Source organism: Ornithorhynchus anatinus, chromosome 2, assembly GCF_004115215.2.
Source record: "Ornithorhynchus anatinus isolate Pmale09 chromosome 2, mOrnAna1.pri.v4, whole genome shotgun sequence".
Lineage (NCBI taxonomy): Eukaryota > Metazoa > Chordata > Mammalia > Monotremata > Ornithorhynchidae > Ornithorhynchus > Ornithorhynchus anatinus.
In genome coordinates, this window is record NC_041729.1 from 93,735,616 (window position 1) to 93,756,051 (window position 20,436).

The window sequence follows — 20,436 nt, forward strand, 5'->3', positions numbered from 1 at the left end:
ACCTGTGGATACTTGGATGAAAGCTGACAGTCTCAAACAAGTAAATGGATGCTGGTAGGCCGAAAGAGCCCTGGTGTTTGAATTTTCTGCCTTCGTTTACCCTTCCCTCAGCTCCACAGCACTTATGTACATACCCAGTTATTTTTATTTATGTTAAGGTCTGTCTCCCCCTCTAGACTGTAAGCTCACTGTGGGAAGGGGACAGGTCTACCAACTCCGTTATATTATACCCTTCCAAGCACTTAGTACAGTACCCAGTAAGCGCTCAATAAATATGATTGATTGAACAGGGCACTGCCCAGAGCACTATATAGGAGGTAATCCTTTAAGGATTCCATTTAGTTCCATCAAATTAAATGGAAATTGATTCAAGAAAACAGAATATACTTACACTGAGGTTTTTCACGATTCCTTCTGAATCAACTGTTTTAAGTGAGAAAAAAGAAACATTTGATTTACTAAGTTTATATCCTAACTATTGTACCGCATTATAGCCACAAGCCTCCTAGAAGAACTTGGTCCCTGGAAAAAAGTCAACCCAGTAACCCTTAAAGGTACAATTAAGAGTTTACTATGTGCCAAGTATTAAGGTAAATATAAGTTACAGTCCAGGGCTAGAATAGGTTTGAATTGAAAACAGTTATTCTCCACAGTCATATTCCTTGCCTGGATATCAACACATTAGTAATCATCCCTATTAAAAGAGCAAGACCATTATAATCCCATTGAAAAAAACATTCTTTTAACTTTGAGACTTTCCTGTCATACTGCTGAGGACTGATCTCCTGTTAATAACTAACCTGATCAGATCCTAAGTATGATAGGATCAGTTTCTCTACCCTTGGGGTGGGTTTGGGGCAATTAAAGATTTTGCATTCAACTGAGTCATAATTTAAAGATCAAAAAATTAATGGGTTATAAGCGAAAGGGCTACTTCTTCCTCCATGACCCCACTTCAAATACACTGAGAGAAAAAGCCAAATCTGTTTTCGAAGTGTCTTCTTTTATCCATTTGCCCTTGAAAGGTTGTTCTTTGTGATTTTTCAGTTTTTTCTTCCAGCTAAAGATGAAGTCTCCATTCATACTGTGTTGGTCAAACTTTAATTACAACTACCACTACTATTCCTGGGAAAGGGAAGCTAGAATCCATCTTTCAACACTGATGGCATAAAACTCCCTGTCCAAACAGAGATAATCTGTTCGAGTTAGCTCAGGGAGTGTCTTCTCCAACTCCACTAGGGACTAAAAGGGAAACAGGCAACATGAGGGATTTAAACTACGTAGAAGAACTTCCCCAAGTTGAAAATGGTTAAATGCTCCTAGAGGGAGACTAGGGGATTCCCCCTGGAAACCTTTATGAGTAAGGAAGATTCTTGTTTGTTTGGTTATGTTGGAGCTGGGCTTCCCTGCAGGTTAAAATAGACTCAACAGTCTCTGCAATCCCTGCCTAGCACTTCACTGCTTATTTCACACCCACTTCAACACAGGTTTTTCCACTCTGTTTACCCATAGGCCGGATGATACTCACAACTAAAGAAGTCTGTGGGAATGTTTTTGGCCCGGATGCGAGCTGCAGGCCCTTCATACATGAAGAAATCTACTTTTGGAAAGTAATCGGTCATATATTCTAATTTTTTGCAGTCGGTTTTATCCATTCCTGAATGTGGAAACAAAAGCCAGAACATGTGTAAAGTACTCAATAACAACAAAAGCATCACCACTGAGTCAGACCAATGGTCTACCTACCTAATTCACAGTTCTTCGATAGTTGGCAAGAGGATGATTGAGGGATTCACGTAATATTTCATCCTCATGGTTAAGGATGAACCATCCAGCAGTCTTAATTTTTCCCTCCACTTCTCTACCTTTTCTTCTAGTAACCCATTTTGTTTCCCCTTGTCCAATAATTTATCCAAACCCTTCTTAAAACCAACTGTTATTTTAAGATGCACAGTTTTCTATGTAAACATATTTTATAATAATAATTATTATGATAATAATTGTGGTACTTGTTAAGTGTTTACTATGCACCAAGCACTGTTCTAAGTCTTGGGGTAGATACAAGTTAATCAGGTTGGACACAGTTCTTGTCCCTCTTGAAGCTCACACTCATCCCTATTTTACAGATGAGGTCACTGCGGCACAGAGAAGTTAAGTGTCTTGCCCAAGGTCACACAGCAGACAAATGGTGGATTTGGAATTAGAGTCCAGGTCATTCTGACTCCCAAGCCTGAGTTCTATCCACTAAGCCAAGCTGCATCAGGCACATATAAGAAACATCTAAGTCTTATTGAAGACACATCTCTTCAAGAGGCTTTCCCTGACTAAGGCCTCTACTTTTCTTCTACTCCCTTTTGCGTCACCCTGACTTGTTCCTGTTAATCTCCCCGCTCTCAACCTCTCAGCACTTTTGTATTTATATTGCTGCCGAGAAGCAGTGTGACTTAGTGGAAAGTGCACAGACTTGGGAGTCAGAGATCATGGGTTCTAATTCCAGGTCTGCCACTTGTCATCTGTGTGACTTTGGGCAAGTCACAACTTCTCTGTGCCTCGTTTACCTCATCTATAAAATGGGAATTAATGTTGGTATTTGTTAAGTGCTTACTATGTGCAAAGCACTGTTCTAAGCGCTGGGGGGGATACAAGGTGATCAGGTTGTCCCACATGGGGCTCACAGTCTTCATCCCCATTTTACAGATGAGGTAACTGAGGCCCAGAGAAGTGAAGTGACTTGCCCAAAGTCACACAGCTGACAAGTGGCAGAGCTGGGATTAGAACCCATGACCTATGACTCCCAAGCCCGGGCTCTTTTCCACTGAGCCATGCTGCTTCTCATTAAGACTGTGAGCCTCATGTGGAACAACATGATTACCTTGTATCTACCCCAGTGCTTGGAACACTGCTTGGCACATACCAAGCATTTAATACCATCACTATTATTATTATTCATTTCTCCCTCCCTCTCTAAATTGTAAGCTGATTGAGGCAGGGAATGTGTCTGCTATATTTTTATACTGTACTCTCCCAAGCACTTTGTATAGTGCTCTACATACAGTAAGGGTTCAATAAATATAACTGATTGATTAGCAGCTCCAAAAGTGGGTTTATTGGTCCCTGGTGGAGTCCACTCAATTTTTGGTTAGCCAAATAATTAAAGTTGAAGTGGATAGAGATGGAGGGAGTGTATGTAAAAGGACAAAGAATAGTGTTGAGATAGGCGGTTTGTGACAACTCTAAACTGGCACCTGGCTGGCCCACTCCAACAAGTGAGATGGGAGAAATAGGAACTTCCCAGCCTTAAAGCAGAAGCAGCGTGGCTCAGTGGAAAGAGCACGGACTTGTGAGTCAGAGGTCAGGGGTTCGAATCCCAGCTCTGCCACTTATCAGCTGTGTGGCTGTGGGCAAGTCACTTAACTTCTCTGTGCCTCATTTACCTCATCTGCAAAATGGGGATTAAGACTGGGAGCCTCACGTGGGACAATTTGATTACCCTGTATCTACCCCAGCGCTTAGACCAGTGCTCTGCACATAGTAAGCGTTTAATAAATATCAACATTATTATTAAAGAATCTTAGAGGGCTAAAGAAGATATATACACACACACACACACATATATGTGTGTGTGTATGTGTTTTCCTACAAAGAGGGATCTGGAATAATAAAACCCTGGCTACAGAACTAGACAGTAAGCTCCTTGTGGGCAGGGAAAGTGTCTACCAACTTTGTTGCATTGCACTTTTACAAGTGCTTAGCACCATAGTAAACACTTTGCACACAGTAAACACTCCATAAATATCATGATAATGATGATGTAGGGAGTCAGATTACTCAAAGATGTTGGTCCCAGTCCTTGGACTGGAAGCTTTGAAGGGTCATGACAGGGCAGCTCAATTAAAAAAACCTTCCTCCCTTCCTCCAGACCCTGGCATTTACTGTTTTGCAGTTGTTTATCAAACAAACTCTTGTGCTAAGTTAACAGAGAGAGGCCTGCAGTCCTAGGAAAACAGAGTTCTGAATTTTATGACTCCCTGGAGCCAGCCCAGAGGAAGATGAAGACATAAAACTCAAGATTCCAGATTTTCAAACTCCTGCTTTCATACATCCCAGCCCCACCCCCAAGACACTCCGCTGATGGAAGAAAAGATCTCAACAGTGCATTAAAATCCACATCCTCACAGCATTACTGGGAGTTAATAGTAGCAAAGACTCTTACTCTCCTCCCCCATTTGACAGATGGAAAATCCAAATTTCAAGTTGCTTTTAAGTATTGTCTCTAAATAACACTAAAAGACAGGGAAAAATCCAGGAATGAAATCTGTCCCCTCATTCCAGTTCTCACTCCACACAGTCATGTTGTTTCTGGCTCATCCATTGTCTTGCCTAATATGGTCTGGCTCTCCCACTCTTCCTACTACAACCAAGAGCTTAGAATTCCTGGAAAATTGGGATCAGCATGGCTCCTTGGGGCTTCCCGACAGATACATCTTGATAAATGATCTCGACTAAGCTCCTTGTGGGCAGGGAACCTATCTACCAGCTTTGTTGCATTGTACTCTTCCAAGTGCTTAGTACAGTGCTCTACACACAATACGTACTCAATAAACACTACTGATTAATACCATGGATAGATCAAAAACTCATAAATCCATTCCTTCACCATCCATCCACCTATCCTTTCCCCCTCCAACACCCCACGTTAATTTGCTCTCTCCCATTTATTCACTTGCTGTTCCTCCGCTTCGATCTCTTCATTTCAGCTAAGGGACAGTCTTCCCATTGTGTGGGTTTGCAGGACCCTAATGATAATAAATTATGATATTGGTTCAATGCTTTACTATGTGCCAGTCACTGTCCTGAGCACTGGGGTGGATACAAGCACATCGCCTTGGACATAGACCCTGTCCCACATAGGGCTCATAGTCTTATTGCCCATTTTATAGATGAGGTAACTGAAACACAGAAGTAAAGTGACTTAACTAAGGTCACCCAGTATAAAGTGGTGGAGGTAGGATTAGAACCCATGACCTTCTGACTCCCAAGGCTTTGCTCTATCCACTATAGTAAGTTGCTTAATCAGGAATGGAGGAAGACTGGCCTGAAGAGAGGTTCTCAGATTCTGGTAAACTCTCTGCCCTGTTGAACTGGAACAAGGGGATGGAGACGTCATTGCTATCAGTAGTAACCACACACTTAGCCAACCCCAGCAGTATATTGGGACGGGGGGTATGATAGGTTATCATCTGTAGAGCTGCATGATTATGTACATTGTAACTGCCCCACCTCCCCCATATCACTGCTGCCCTGAGCCTCTGTCTCCCAAAATGACATACCGTGGTCCGCCAGAATGATGATATTGACACAGTTGTGTAAGTTTCTTTGCTTCAGACCGTCCATTAACATCCCCAAAGTCTGATCCACCACTTCCAAGCTTTTAATTACCTGAAGAATAGACCTGACAGAATTAGTATTTTCTTCCAAAGTAGAGAAACTAAACCAATCACCTGCTCAGAGTGAAAAGAAAACATTTTCCCTCTTGTCTGTGCTTACTGAACTCTATGCTTACCTTCATTCTATACAAATCCTGTCCATCTCAACAATGAACTTCCTCTAAGACAGCCTGGGCTTCTGCTACTTTATGAAAGGGAAAACTGACTGTCACTGACCAGACCTGGTATCAGGCTAAGGTTGAATAGTTACAGGTGAGCCCTAACAAGAAGGGAGGCAGTACTGGGGAAAAAAAGAAACTTAAGGGGAAAAAATCACCCATTCCTTCCACCTGCTACTGCTTACCTGCCTTCATCCCTCTCCTTAAAGTTTACACAATCATAGGCAGTTAATAAGGACCTTGGTTCCCTTCCCCAACTTGTCCCTCAAGGCCTAGGTATGACCTACATTGGCCCTAAAAAGCACCCATCCAGGGGAATTTTCCTGGCATCTTGGTAGCCCTGTCTTCCCTGGTTCAGACTAAGCCTGACTTTGAGGATTTAAATCTAAATACCATTGATTAAGTCAAACAGAGATTTCCAGATAGGGACGTAAGCCCCCCAGGAGCCACTGAAGGATTGATAATCACTGAGAGGGTAGCTATCACAACAAGACAGTCTCCCAACTCATAACAAGCAAGGAACATCTCTACCAAATCCCCCTTACTATCCTCTCCCAAGCACTTACTACAGTGTTCTTCTCCCAGTAAGCTCTCATTAAATACCATTGCTTGATTGACAGCAGCTGCTGCAGTTCCTGATCCTCCTGAGCTTCCCAACCAGCTGAGAACATTAGGGAATTGACAGCTTTTGTCTTAACCTGTTCCAGCTGTGGCCCCTGTGGAAGCCGGTGTGTTTGAGGAGAGGTTGGTGTGGGGCGAGAGGGCTTGAGTGAAAGGGTGCAGTGAAGTGTGAAAGGGAGAGGATGCTTCCCATTAAACTTTGAGAGTGCAAGGCTGAAGGTTGAAAACGGCTGGTCTAAGGCCAGATGGTCAAAGCAAAGGAAAGGAAGCAGTGAAACGAGTAGAGCAGAAAGGATGGTGGAAAGAGTTGGGGATTTCATAGCTCACAGGAAGGTGGTATCAGAGGTAGTCAGTGTTTTGAGGTTTCAGGTGGAAAAGCTGGAAAAGTTACAACTGCTGGGACTTTGTTCTTTAATGGTTGGCATTATATCAGCAGGGATATAAGCTTCTTTTAAAAGCTAAAAGGCAACAGAGTGTATCGTTCAAATCCAATAGACATTTTCCAGGTGGCGTCAGTAGTCTGCCAAGAGCCCTCCTGATGTCTGCTGAAATCTGGCTCAACAAGGAGCGAGGGACAATTTACATGGAAACTATAACGGCAAAGCACCTGTGCACACACACACATAACTGCCTTTTATAATGCTTTTGCCTACTGAAACTCACTGAGATCATTCCCTTACAATCATTCTATAGAAAATGATGTGCATAGGGAGAATTTATTATATACAATTGCAAATCAGCTTCAAAGAAATTAACCCATCTCTGGTTATCAATAGAGATTAGACTACCCCATTTGCAAAGCACTTCTCAAAAGTTTCATTTTCAATAACTGGCATGCCACCATTCACCTTCTGCAGAAGTTTCATGTTTTAAGGGCATGCAGTTCCAGTGAATAGGAAACTACAAAACAATGACTTGGTCAGTTTTTTGTTTGCTTGTTTTATGGTACATTTTAAGCACTAACCTTGCTTCAGTCTATACTTCACTCTGCTACCCACATTATCTTTCTGAAGAAACGCTCTGGGCATGTCACTCCCCTCCTCAAAACTCTCCTGTGGTTGTCTATCAACCTTCGCATGAAGCAAAAACTCCTCACTACTGGCTTCAAAGCTCTCCATCCCCTTGCCCCCTCCTACCTCACCTCTCTTCTCTCCTACAGCCCAACCCACACACGCCACTCCTCTGCTGCCGCTAACCTCCTCATTGGGCCTTGTTCTCACCTGTCCCGCCATTGACACCTGGCTCACATTCTACCTGACCTGGAATGCCCTCCCTCCTCACATCCACCAAACTAACTCTCTTCCCCTCTTCAAAGCCCTACTGAGAGCTCACCTCCTCCAGGAGGCCTTCCCAGACTGAGCCCTCCCTATCCTTTTGCTCCTCCTCCCCTTCCCATTGTCACCACTCCCTCCCTTTGTTCTTCCCCTCCCCACAGCTCTTGTATATATTTGTACATATTTACTGCTCTATTTTATTAATGATGTGCATTTATCTATAGTTCTATTTATCTATTTTGATGGTAGTGATGCCTGTCTACTCATTTTGTTTTGTTGTCTGTCTCCCCCTCTAGACTGTGAGCCAGCTGTTGGGTAAGGATTGCCTCTATCTGTTGCCAAATTGTACTTTCCAAGCACTTAGTACAATGCTCTGCACACAGTAAGCACTCAATAAATACGATTTAATGAATGAACTATGTGCTGAGCACTATTCTAAGTATAATAATAATAATAATAATAATGTTGGTATTTGTTAAGCACTTACTATGTGCAGAGCACTATTCTAAGCAATGGGATAGATAGAGGGTAATCAGGTTGTCCCACATGAGGCTCACAGTCTTAATCCCCATTTTACAGATGAGGTAACTGAGGCACAGAGAATAATAATAATAATAATGTTGGTATTTGTTAAGCGCTTACTATGTGCCGAGCACTGTTCTAAGCACTGGGGTAGACATAGGGGAATCAGGTTGTCCCACGTGGGGCTCACAGTCTTCATCCCCATTTTACAGATGAGGGAACTGAGGCACAGAGAAGTTAAGTGACTTGCCCACAGTCACACAGCTGACAAGTGGCAGAGCTGGGATTCGAACTCATGAGCCCTGACTCCAAAGCCCATGCTCTTTCCACTGAGCCACTGAGCCACGCTGCTTCTCAAAGAAGCAGAGAAGTTAACAGAGAAGTTAAGTGACTTGACCACAGTCACACAGCTGACAAGCGGCGGAGTCAGGATTCGAACCCATGACCTCTGACTCCCAAGTCTGTGCTCTTTCCACTGAGCCACCCTGCTTAAGTATGGGCTAGATAGGGATTAATCAGGTTGGACACAGTATTCGCTCCACATGGGGCTTACAGTCTGAGTAGGAAGAAGAACAGGTATTGAATCTGCAATTTACAGTAGAGGGAAGTGAGGCACAGAGAAGTCAATTAATAATGATTAGATTTGCTAAGCACTTATTATGTGCTAAGCACTATTCTAAACCCTGAAATAGACACAAGATAATTTGGTTGTCCCATGTGGGGATCACAGACTTAATCCCCATTTTACAGATGCAGGAACTGCAGCACAGAGAAGTTAAGTGGCTCACCCAAGGACAAACAGCAGACAAGTGGTGGATCCAGGATTAGAATCCACATCCTCTGACTCCCAAGTATATGCTCTTTCCACTAAGGCACTCTGACTTGCCCAAGGTCACACAACAGGCAAGTGGTGGAAGTGGGATGGGAACCCAGGTCCTCTAATTCCCAGGACTATGCTCTTTCCCAAAAGAAGAAACAGGCCATGTTGCTTCCCAAAAGAAAAAAAAATCAATAAACCTACATCGCCACTGACTGGTCCACTTGAATGTCCCGCAGTATCCGGTTCTTCTACGTACAAAGTATAAAAGTCCGGTCTAGAGCAAGAAGAGAAATATCTACTAAAGGGAAAACACTTTGGATATGCAACTTAACACTAGCATGCACATAAAGGGGCATTACGTGACAGTGGGTTCAAAAAGTGTATTGTATTTATCGTAGCTTTGGAAGGACTCCAAGAGAGTTGCTTCAAAACTTTTCTCAAAAGCTGATGCACCTATTCAAATTCTTTGGAACTCCTCAGCCTTTATTTTCCTTTTCTTGATTTCATTCTATCACGTCCGGTAGTGAGGTCTGATGCTATCAACCATTACCTTTCTGATTTAGGCAGATCCAGCCACTGTAGTATGGAAAACACCCTCTCTCCAAAGGGGGAAGATCTGTGGCAAATAGAGAAAATAATGAGATGAAGCCTCCACACTTCATGACACACTGACCCAATCAGGCACAAGAGAATTGTTAGAATCACAATCTCAGTGGGTTGCAATCTGCAGTAGATTTAGCCATCTGGGCATTTTCCATGAACAAATAAAATATGATGCCAATGACGTTATGCCTTTTTTTTAAAAGGATGACAATTCATTTTGAATCCTCTACAGGCAAGAGCGTGAATAAAATAAACAAAGAAATAGGAATTTGAATATGGTTTATAGGTTTCTCTTATGGGGTTCCCTGTTCATAAAGTTGGCAGATTTAAAATCCAAGAAGTCTGATGAGCTACACTACATTAACTTAAAAGTTTATTAGATGTGGTACAAAATGTTTAGTAATCTCAAATAAGAGATAACAACCCTGTTAATCTTTCTAAGCTGAAAAAAACAATTTCTACAAATAAAACTTGACTCCCTGAGGTTTCCATCCTAATCAAGGTTACCACCACAAGGATTCCACTCACTTGTTGTACATCTTGTACAGAGAGGGATATGTGCCACTAATATTCACATCAGAGCCTGGCCAGAAATAAGTACCAGCCTTCAAACCCTGATACATTGCAGTCAACCAGATCTGTAGGGAGATACAAAAAGACATATGTTTCAAGCAATTAGAACCAAAAGATTGACATAGTCTGTGAGCCCTGTGTGGGATAGGGACTGTGTCCGACCTGATTAGCTTGTATCTACCCAACAGTTAGAACAGTTCTTGGCAAACTAAGCACTAAATAAATGCTATTTAAAAAAAAAAAATTACACAGCCCATGAGAGCTTCCAGGGAAAACACATTCTAACTGGAGAGATTACACTGACCTATATTTATTGGTAAGAGAGAAAAAGCAGTTAAATCAATCCTACTTTCTAGCCGGAGTGGATATTTTTGAACTTTGAATAAGTATCATGAGTTGGAAAGTGTTGTGGTACCATAGTTCTGTCAGAATTTAGGATTATAGAGGCTCTGAGCAGTACAGCATAGTGGATAGAGCACAGGCTAAGAGTCAGAAGGACCTGGATTCTAGTTTGCCATTTGTCTGCTGTGTGAGCTGGGACAAGTTATTTAACTTCTCAGTGCCTCAGTTTCCTCATCTGCAAAATAGGAATTAAGATTGTGAGTGCCATGTGGGGCAAGGACTGTGTCCAACTGACCCCAGTGCTTAAAACAGGGTCTTAAAACAGCATAATAAGTGCTTGAAAAATACCATAAAAAATAGAGCTTTCCTTTAGGTTCAAAATATACACTACAGACCATGAGATTTTTTTCCATATGTGTGTGGATGGATGCAAAGCCAGTCCCTTCTTCCCTGTCACAATTTTTTTCAACATGTATAAACTCCAATGGACTGTAAACTCCTTGAGGGCAAGGATCATATCGACCATTTCTACTGCACTCTCCCAAGTGTTTAGTACAGTGCACTGTACACAATAAGCATTCAGTAAATACCACTGATTGACAAAAATGATCTATAAATTATTCTTGATAACAGTTTTTGACAAAAGCACGTTAATCCGGCAAGCTTTCACTAGGCTACTCCTGGGGAGTGTTGAGTTAACACTGGTATCATACTTGGAATATTGCAATATTGAGATATTGAAATACTACACCCAGTGGGAACTCAATAAGTACAACTGCTATTGTGATAGTATTACTACTACTATCCCCGATCTGCCACTTGTCAGCTGTGTGACTGTAGGCAAGTCACTTCACTTCTCTGTGCCTCAGTTACCTTATCTGTAAAATGGGGGTGAAGACTGTGAGCCTCACGTGGGACAACCTGATCACCCTGTATCTACCCCAGTGCTTAGAACAGTGCTCTGCACATAGTAAGCACTTAACAAATACCAACATTATTATTATTATTATTATTACTGGAAATTTTGAAATTTTATGCAAAGAAGGCACAAGTAAAGTAGAAAGCATAAGGACTTCCATAAGCTAGACATTTGGGGAAAAATGTTTGTTTTTTTTAATCAGTCAATGGTATTTATTGAGTGCTAACTTAATAAAGTGCTCTTTTAATCATGAATTCTATTTGGGGACCGAAGATGAGTCTTGCCCTGGGGTAATACAACTCTTAATGCCTTTCAGAGCTGTGATGTATTACATTGCTTGGTATCTCTTGTATAAAGAGAAATAGAAGTTTTTGTTGAAACTCTGGACAAATTGGCAAATCAATAATATTTATTGCAATTACTTTGTTTAGAGTACTTTGCTAAACATTTGGGAGAGTAAAACAGAGTTGGTAAACATGTTCCCTGCCCACAAGGAGCTCACAGTCTAAATCATGGTCAACTCTCTCACATCATACTCTCCTAAGAACTCTGCACAGTTAGCACTCAATAACTGCACAGAGGTAGCATGGCCTAGTGAGTAGAGAACAGGCCTGGGAGTTCTGATCCTAGCTCTACCACTTGTCTACTGTGTGACCTGGGACAAGTCACTTCACTTCTCTGTGCCTCAGTTACCTCACGTATAAAATGGGGATTAAGACTGTGACCCCTATGTGGAACGGGGACTGTATCCGACCCTATTATCTTGTATCTACTCCAGCACTTATTACAGTTCCTGGCACATAGTAATCATTTAGCAAATACCTTAATAAATGAATACTATTGATTGAGAGTCCAGATGTGAGACTTAATTAATGAAATGCAAGAAGGTGAGGTAAGAAATTCTGGTATTCTAGTCAATACCGTGTGTACAGGATCACTGAAGGGGTACCACATTAAGAGGTAGAAGAGGATTCATGATGGAAAAATAGAGTTTATGAGGGAAAAAGAAGGTTAATGAAGGAAAAAGAAGGTTATTGAGGGAAAAAAGAAAAGATGAACTCGTCTCTACTTTCCAAAAACTCTGCTCTTGAGGAGACTCAAGAAGCAATAAATACAGAACTGTGAGCCCGTCACTGGGCAGGGATTGTTTCTGTTGCAGAATTGTACGTTCCAAGCACTTAGTACAGTGCTCTGCACATAGTAAGCACTCAATAAATACTATTGAATGAATGAATGAACTGTGAAGAGTCATGAAGCAGAGTTGGTGTGGATAAGAAAGAGGTTAGGAAGGATAAAGAAGACAAATGGGAAGCAGCGACAAGAGGAAAAAGCTTTGACCTGCAGTCAGAGGAATTTAAATTGCTTATAAGAACACATTTTTGACAGAGGGGATTATAACCACTGGATCAGATTATCGTATCTCCAAAGTACCCTTCCAGTCAGATTATTCTGTAAAGACATATATGACTTCCCCCAATTTAACCCAAGCCCTGTGAGACAGGCTCAGGCAATGGACTTTCTGGCACACCAGGGACAAGTGTGGATTTGGGCAGGGGTGAGGTGGGTGAGGGGAAAGAGGTGGGCACCAGGCTAATTAGTGTCACATTGAATCAGACAATTGGAATGTCAATCACAGGGACATGGCTCATGTTGAGTTGTAATTCAACCTGCTCTATTAGGTAGAATTGATAAGAACCTCAAACACATTCATAATCAAATGCCTCTTCAGCAAATCATACTCCTGTTGCATGTACATTCAAATGAATTACAGGTATGTACATTAGTACAATTAAATAAAAATGACATTGTATGCACAGGCAGCTTGGTGCCAACAGTGTTTGAAATCTCTAGAGATGCATGAGACAATCCTAATCTTGACATATCAGATGATAAAATTTATAATTTGGGCTTCAAACAGAGTGATACCTACCGGTTGTCCTGCCCACCAGACGGAATTAAATTTCTCATTTGAAGAAAGGGAGAAGTTTTTGTTAATAGTAACATCATACATGCTATTGTCAATAATGCCATGGGATTCTGGATATAAGCCCTAAAATGAAAATACAGGGCAAAGTGTAAAAATACAATAAGCATTAAATCATAATAAACATAGCTGAGGAAAAATAGGACTCCTGGATCAAGAACAAAGCTACCTCTCTTCTGTCTCTATTTCAAACAAATCATCGTCATCTGAATATTAGTTCCCAGCAAAGAGAGAAGCCTATTTTCCATTAAACAGTGACAAGGCCTGACTTAGGGTGGGACATGCAACATCCTCTTCCCCTAGACCTCTATCAAACCATATATTCACTGTCACCAAATCCTGTCAGTTCCACCTTCACAATGTACCCTGATGCCACCCGAGAGATAACCCCCATTCCCCCACATCTTCTCTCCCACCCATGCATCTTCTCCCCCTGGCCCCCTGCTACATCCCACCGCTCCTGCTTCTCCCTCCCTCTTGATCCCTTTAGTTGTTCCTCCTCCATGCTGCTCCAGGTGAGGTCCCCTGCACCTTTTCCCCTCCTCACCAAAAGCGGGAGGGAAGTGGTTGGGGAGGGGATGGTGCACAGAGGGCGATTGAGAGCCTGGCCACAGCCCAAGTCCCGCTGGGTGCTGTGTGGCCTTGGGAAAGTCACTTCACTTCTCTGTGCCTCAGTTTCCTCATCTGTTAAATGGGGTTCGAGACTGTGAGCCCCATGTGGGACAGGGACTATATCTAACCTGATTATGTTGTATCTACCTCAATGCTTCGAACAGTGCTTGGCACAAAGTCAGTGCTTAATAGGTATTATTATTATCTTTACTAATATTCATCCTTTCCTCGCCATCCCAATTGCTACTACACTAATCCAAACACTTATCCTGCCTTGTCTACTGCATCAGCCTCCTCACTGACCTCCCTGTCTTCTCTCTCCCCACTCCAGTCCTTACTTTTCACTCTGCTGCCCAGATTATTTTTCTAAAAACCTGCTTAGCACAATCCTTTCAACTTCTCAAAAACCTCCAATGGTTGCCCTTCCACTTTTTTGCTACTTTTTATCAGTTTAAGACATCAGCTCTCCCTCTCCTCTCTTATCTCAGTGATTTCCTTCTACCCTGGAGTTCACACACTTCACCACTCTAATGCAAACATATTCACTGTAACTTGATCTCATCTATCTCACCACGGATTCCTTAACCACATCCTCTTTCTGGTCAGGAACTCCCTTCCCCTTCATATCTGACAGACCAGAATTCTCCCCACCATCAAAGCTATCCTAAAATCTCAACTTCTCCAAGAGTCCTTCCTTAAGCCCACATTTAACCTATTCACCTATGTACTTGGCTCTTTAAGCACTTTAAGCACTTCACATTCACCCCATCCTCAGCCCCACAGCTCTCATGTGCATATTCTTTTATCAATCAATCGTATTCATTGAGTACTTAAAGTGTGCAGAACACTGTCCTAACCTCTTGAGAGAGTACAATATACCAGGGCTGGTAGACACATCCCCTGCCCAAAATGAGTTTACAGCCTAGAGTTTACAGCGCCATTTCCCCTATCTGTAGTTTGTTTCAATGTCTGTCTCCCCCTCTAGACTGTAAGCTCCATGTGGACCAGGCTCATGTTTACTTATTGTTTTGTACTCCCCTGACTTTAGCTGGTACTCTCCTGCACACAGTAAGCACTCAAGTACCACTGATAGACAGATATAAGGTTTTCCCCATTTTCTGCCCCGCAACATTCACCTACTTTCTTTTGCCGGTAGCCACAAAATTGACCTTCCTGGTGGGCTATCTGCGGACTCACTTACCGTAACAATGGTGTAGTGATTTGGGAAAGTTTTAGTTGGATAGACTGCTCTCATGTACTGTGAGTGTATTCCACATGTTTCTGTAATAGATCACATGGAAAATAAGTGCTTTAAAAATTGCTTCCAAATCTGGAGTTGGATGTTTAAACAGCTAATGTTTAAGCAGTAGATTTCTTTCAGAAATAATGTAAAGCTCACCACAGTAGTTCCAAACACCATTAAGAATTAATCCACAATTAATATAAATGGAAAGCCTATTATATCAGATTAATTTCTCCCCTTACAAAAGTGTCTTCAATTCCTTAGGGAGAAAACGTTATTACGGGAAGAAAAAGTAATTATCAGTGCTGTGCTCAGTGCATACTAATGTTCATTTTTACAAAAGGCACCAAATAAACAGAATGCTCTTTCATTGGAATTGCATTATTTATAAATAAACTAGTTTTACAATTTACTCAATGTGGCTAAGTGGAAAGAGCTCGCGCTTGAGAGTCAGAGGTCATGGGTTCTAATCCCGGCTCCGCCGCTTATCGGCTGTGTGTCTTGGGGCAAGCCACTTAACTTCTCTGTGCCTCAGTTACCTCATCTGTAAAATGGGGATGAAGTCTGTGAGCCCCACATGGGACAACCTGATTACCTTGTATCTACCATAGCGCTTAGAACAGTGCTTGGCACATAGTGAGCACTTAACAAATACCATCATTATTATTAAATAGAGTTTAAACTTAGAAAATCAATCTCTCTTTCATTTCTTTTAAAGGGAACATTACATGACTTGATCTCTGCTGTTCTGGTCATTTTTTTTTATGTTCAGCAACCTCACTGAAGAGGTCAGGCCCACGGGGAATGTCTTGCTAGCTGTTTCCTTTGCAGCAGCCAAGCTTCCAGAACTATTTTGGCTAGATTCACTTCCATTTGGTGCTAAAATTATTCCACTCCATCACAGAAATTTCCCAGCAATGATGAATTTTTTGCTTTTATTTCTAAAACATGAATACCTTTCCCTTATCACAAAAGTGGAAAGAAACTTGAGTCCAAAACAAGTGGAAAACATGACAGGAAAACTTGTGTGGATGGAAAAAACAAATGTTTTTCTCTGGTGGACATACTGCATTGTCTCCTCTGACCCTTCTCTAAGATTCATTAGTAGCTTTCATCCCACTAGACTGTAAACTCTTTAAGGGCAGCGATCATGTCTACTAACCCTTTTGGAGTCTCGCAAGTGCTTAGTAGAGTGCTGCTCACAGAGTAAGCACTCAATAAATACCACTGATAGTTATTTCATGGACTACATATTCTCCGATTTCTGACCTAGATTCCAATTAGAATTGACATTCACAAATATATCATTTTTCTTCCTTTCAACCACGAAGTAGATGTTCCCCCTTATCGGTAAAAATATTACATTGAAAACAAATAGAGAAGTAACCCTGACCAGTTAAAACATTATTAAAATAAAACATAACATCCACAGCAGTTTATTGTAGTAGTTCAGATTTTCTTAAAATGCCAGTCATAACTAGGTTATAGAATTTTAAGGTCTTGTCAGATTTACCACCTTCTTTCATATCCCCTTTTCAAAATTAGTATTAAAGCCCCTCCAACCTGAAAAGTCCACTTTTTAAATTGTTTAATTTTCTTAATGTTTCCACTGTTAAATTGACAATTTACAAATGCATCCAAATTATACTAGGTAAACTGAATTGATTAGTACATTTATTTAATAAATTGTCATTAATTTAGTAAAATCTAAAACTTCTTTAGAATGTGATTATATGTCTGGTCATTTTCAATGAGTCACTGGTTTATTTTCCACAAAATTTCCCTCTTCCTACTCTGAAAACTGTCTGGGGTTTCATTGGGTAATGGGCATCAGTAGTCAGCTTTAATATATTTGAAGGTAAAAAAATGACACTGATGAATCACAGTTCAAACTGGAATCAGAAATCAGAGGATTCAAAGTGTGAAGTAACTATCGATAGCAATTTACTGAATTACTCTGTGAGCAGCTTGTACTAAACACTTGTGAAAGTCCAAAAGAGTTGGTAAACGTGATCTCTTCCCTCAAGAAGTGCACAATCTAGTGGGAGGTTTGAGGAACAATATCATTCTCGCTCCAAAGTACAGTCTTCAACTCAAAACCCAAATTAATAGAATGCTAAATATTGGGTTGGTACTTGAGTCCAATATCCCAAATTAAATAAGGTTATCTGAATACCAACAGTTAACTGCGCATTTGTTTTTCAATTTGCAGGGATGTTTTTTATTTTTTTTAAATCACTTTTAATGGTATTTGTTAAACGCTTACTATATGCCAAACACTTTATCAAGCACTAGTAAAGAAACAAGGCAATCCATGTACATATGGGGCTCACAGTCTTAATCCCCATTTTAAAGATGAGGTAGCTGAGGCACAGAAATACAAAGTAACTTGCTCAAGGACACACAGCCAACAAGTGGTGGAGCCAGGTTTAGAACGCAGGTCTTTCTGATTCCCAGGCCCCTGCCCTATTCACTAGGCCATGCTGCTCCTCTAAGTGCAGGAACAATGAAATATTTTCCATGAAGATATTAGCATATGTCAATAATGAAAATAAAAGCAAAAATAAAGCTAAATTATTTGAAATTTTTATCCAACCTTAAAAGAACAATAAAACATAGCCATTCCCTTAAATTACAGATTTTTAACAGAAAATATTCCTTCCCTGATCTTAAACCATTACAGAAAAGTCCCTCCAGAGTAGCTGAAATGACCACTAGGATGCAGCCAGCCAACCAATGATCTTGAGTAAGCATTTATTGTGTGCAGAGCACTGGATTAAAAACTTACGAGAGTTATGGCATTTATGGAGAGCTTTCTGCAGAACACTCTACTAAGCATTTGACAGAGTATTATGCATCTGAGTGGGTATACACATTCCCTGCCCATAAAGAGCTAAAAGTCTAGAGAAGGACACAGACATTAATAAACAAGTAAAAAAAAAATGGGCCTGGCCTAAAGGAGTCAATCAGTCAATCACATTTACTGAGCACTTACTGGGTGCAGAGATCCATACTAAGAGTTTAGGAGAGTACACTATAACAGTAAACAGATACATTCCCTGCCCACAGTAAGCTTACAGTCTAGAGGGGAAACAGACATGAATATGCATAAATGCATTAATAATAATAAAAATGATAATTATGCAGTGTGGCTCAGTGGAAAGAGCCCGGGCTTTGGAGTCAGAGGTCACTGGTTCGACCCCCGGCTCTCCCACTTCTCAGCTGTGTGAATGTGGGCAAGTCTCTTAACTTCTCTGTGCCTCAGTTACCTCATCTGTAAAATGGGGATTAACTGTGAGCCTCACGTGGGGCAACCTGATGACCCTGTATCTAGACCAGTGCTTAAAACAGTGCTCTGCACATAGTAAGCGCTTAACAAATACCAACATTATTATTATTATTACTATGTGCCAGGCACTGTACTAGGTGCTGGGGTGGGTACAAGAAAATCAAGTTGGCCGTAGTCTCTTGTCCAACGGGGGGCTCACAGTCTCAATCCCCATTTTATAGATGAGGGAAATGAGGCACAGAGAAGTGAAGTGTCTTGCCCAAAGTCACACAGCAGACAACTGGCAGAGCTGGGATTAGAACCCATGACCTTCTGACTCCCAGGCCCCTGCTCTATCCACTACACCACGCTGCCTCTCATTACAGATATGTACATAAGTGCTGGGGGGCTGACAGGGGGTGATGAACAAAGCAAGCAAGTCAGGGTGACACAAAAGAAAGTGGAAGAGGAAAGGAGAGCTGAGTCAGGGAAGCCTCTAGCTAATCACTGAAGTCTGACATGTAGGGGGCAGGAAGGGGGTGGGGGTAGAAGTTATTTGAGGCCCTAGAAGACTTTAGTTTCTCCAAGATAGAAATGGAGGAGTCTGGATATTTGCAGGGCTACCTAGAGGCAGGGAATGGGTCTGTTTATTGTTGGGTTGTACTCCCCGAAGCACTTAGTAGAGTGGTCTGTACCCAGTAACTGCTCAATTAATATGATTGACTGACTGACAGACACAGGATGTCCCACTTCTGGGCTGCCTCTCTTGTCCTATAAAAGCCTAATTTTACAAGAACAGAGATACCCAGGGGTGTCAGCACCTTAAATTTTGCTTCAGAAGTCGGTTGTAGGAATTGGGTGACAAAGTGAATTTTAAAAAGCCGGAGGCAAAGTAATCTAGGTTATAATTAAATCATTATGAAATGTTAGCAGAGATCCTACTTCTCTGGAGCCCACAAGACAGAGGGATAAACTACTGTTGGGGGAAACATTTCTACCAATTAATGTTCGTCTCCCATTCTAGACTGTATGCTCCTTGGGGGAAGGGAACATGTCTACCAACTCTGTCGTATTGTACCCTACGAAGCGCTTAGCACAAAGTAAATGTTCAATAAACACCACTGAGAATGAGAGGAAAAAAAATAACATTTGGAGATTCCCTCTGATATCCCAAGGTTCAAAATGAATGGACTTATTTTTCAGTTTTAATGTAACATTTTATATACTTTTTAATAATAATAATAATAATAATGTTGGTATTTGTTAAGCGCTTACTATGTGCCGAGCACTGTTCTAAGCGCTGGGGTAGACACGGGAATCAGGTTGTCCCACGTGGGGCTCACACTCTTAATCCCCATTTTACAGATGAGGTAACTGAGGCACAGAGAAGTTAAGTGACTTGCCCACAGTCACACAGTTGACAAGTGGCAGAGCTGGGATTCGAACCCATGACCTCTGACTCCAAAGCCCGGGCTCTTTCCACTGAGCCACGCTGCTCCTCTATACTTTACTCAACAGTTAGCTAGTACAGAAGCTTTTAGGTCTTGTTCAAGTCAACAATTTTTCAAAGCAATAATTAAAATTACTTTGGATACTTTCATACCTATTACTGAAAAAGGAATAGCAAAAACAAATGACCACACAGATGACGCTGACTCGAGTTGCAGTGCATGCCCCAGTCTTGACAGAGGAATCAACAGTTAACCTGCCTTAAAACCAGAAGTCACAGAAGTCAGAGTGCTTTTGCCTTTAGTTTCTCGAAAGTTTGTGTGCTGTTAAACAACCGCTGCTTCATTAGAAACTTACTGAGTTTGTTAATATTTGGCATCAAAGTACCCCATGTTTGCAAATATTCAGCTCGAAAGCCATCCAGTGATAACAGGATAACTGGTGGCAGGTCGAATCTGCAAAAAGATAAGAAGCTTAGTGGTCAAATCTAGTTTCCGGGAAGGACAATATACCTCACCCACTGTTTGTAGAGCCAGGGAAAAACAATAACGGCAACCAGCATGGTCATGAAAGTGTCATGAAAGTAAAATAGGGCTGCAGT

General features: G+C 41.4%; 1 protein-coding gene across 3 annotated transcripts in view; it reads right to left on the minus strand.

Annotated features, from left to right (window-relative positions):
* The window catches only part of ENPP3 (ectonucleotide pyrophosphatase/phosphodiesterase 3), a 115,709-nt gene that overhangs the window by 47,872 nt on the left and 47,401 nt on the right, over positions 1 to 20,436 (minus strand). For all 3 annotated transcript variants that reach the window (XM_007671617.3, XM_007671618.3, XM_029058362.2), the window contains exons 7-15: positions 20,193 to 20,290; positions 15,077 to 15,156; positions 13,210 to 13,329; positions 9,974 to 10,083; positions 9,393 to 9,458; positions 9,044 to 9,116; positions 5,331 to 5,439; positions 1,529 to 1,657; positions 392 to 423 (exon numbers count right to left, since the gene is read on the minus strand). In XM_007671617.3, the coding sequence (XP_007669807.2) occupies positions 392 to 423; positions 1,529 to 1,657; positions 5,331 to 5,439; positions 9,044 to 9,116; positions 9,393 to 9,458; positions 9,974 to 10,083; positions 13,210 to 13,329; positions 15,077 to 15,156; positions 20,193 to 20,290 (817 nt within the window). The remainder of the gene's footprint in view (positions 1 to 391; positions 424 to 1,528; positions 1,658 to 5,330; positions 5,440 to 9,043; positions 9,117 to 9,392; positions 9,459 to 9,973; positions 10,084 to 13,209; positions 13,330 to 15,076; positions 15,157 to 20,192; positions 20,291 to 20,436) is intronic.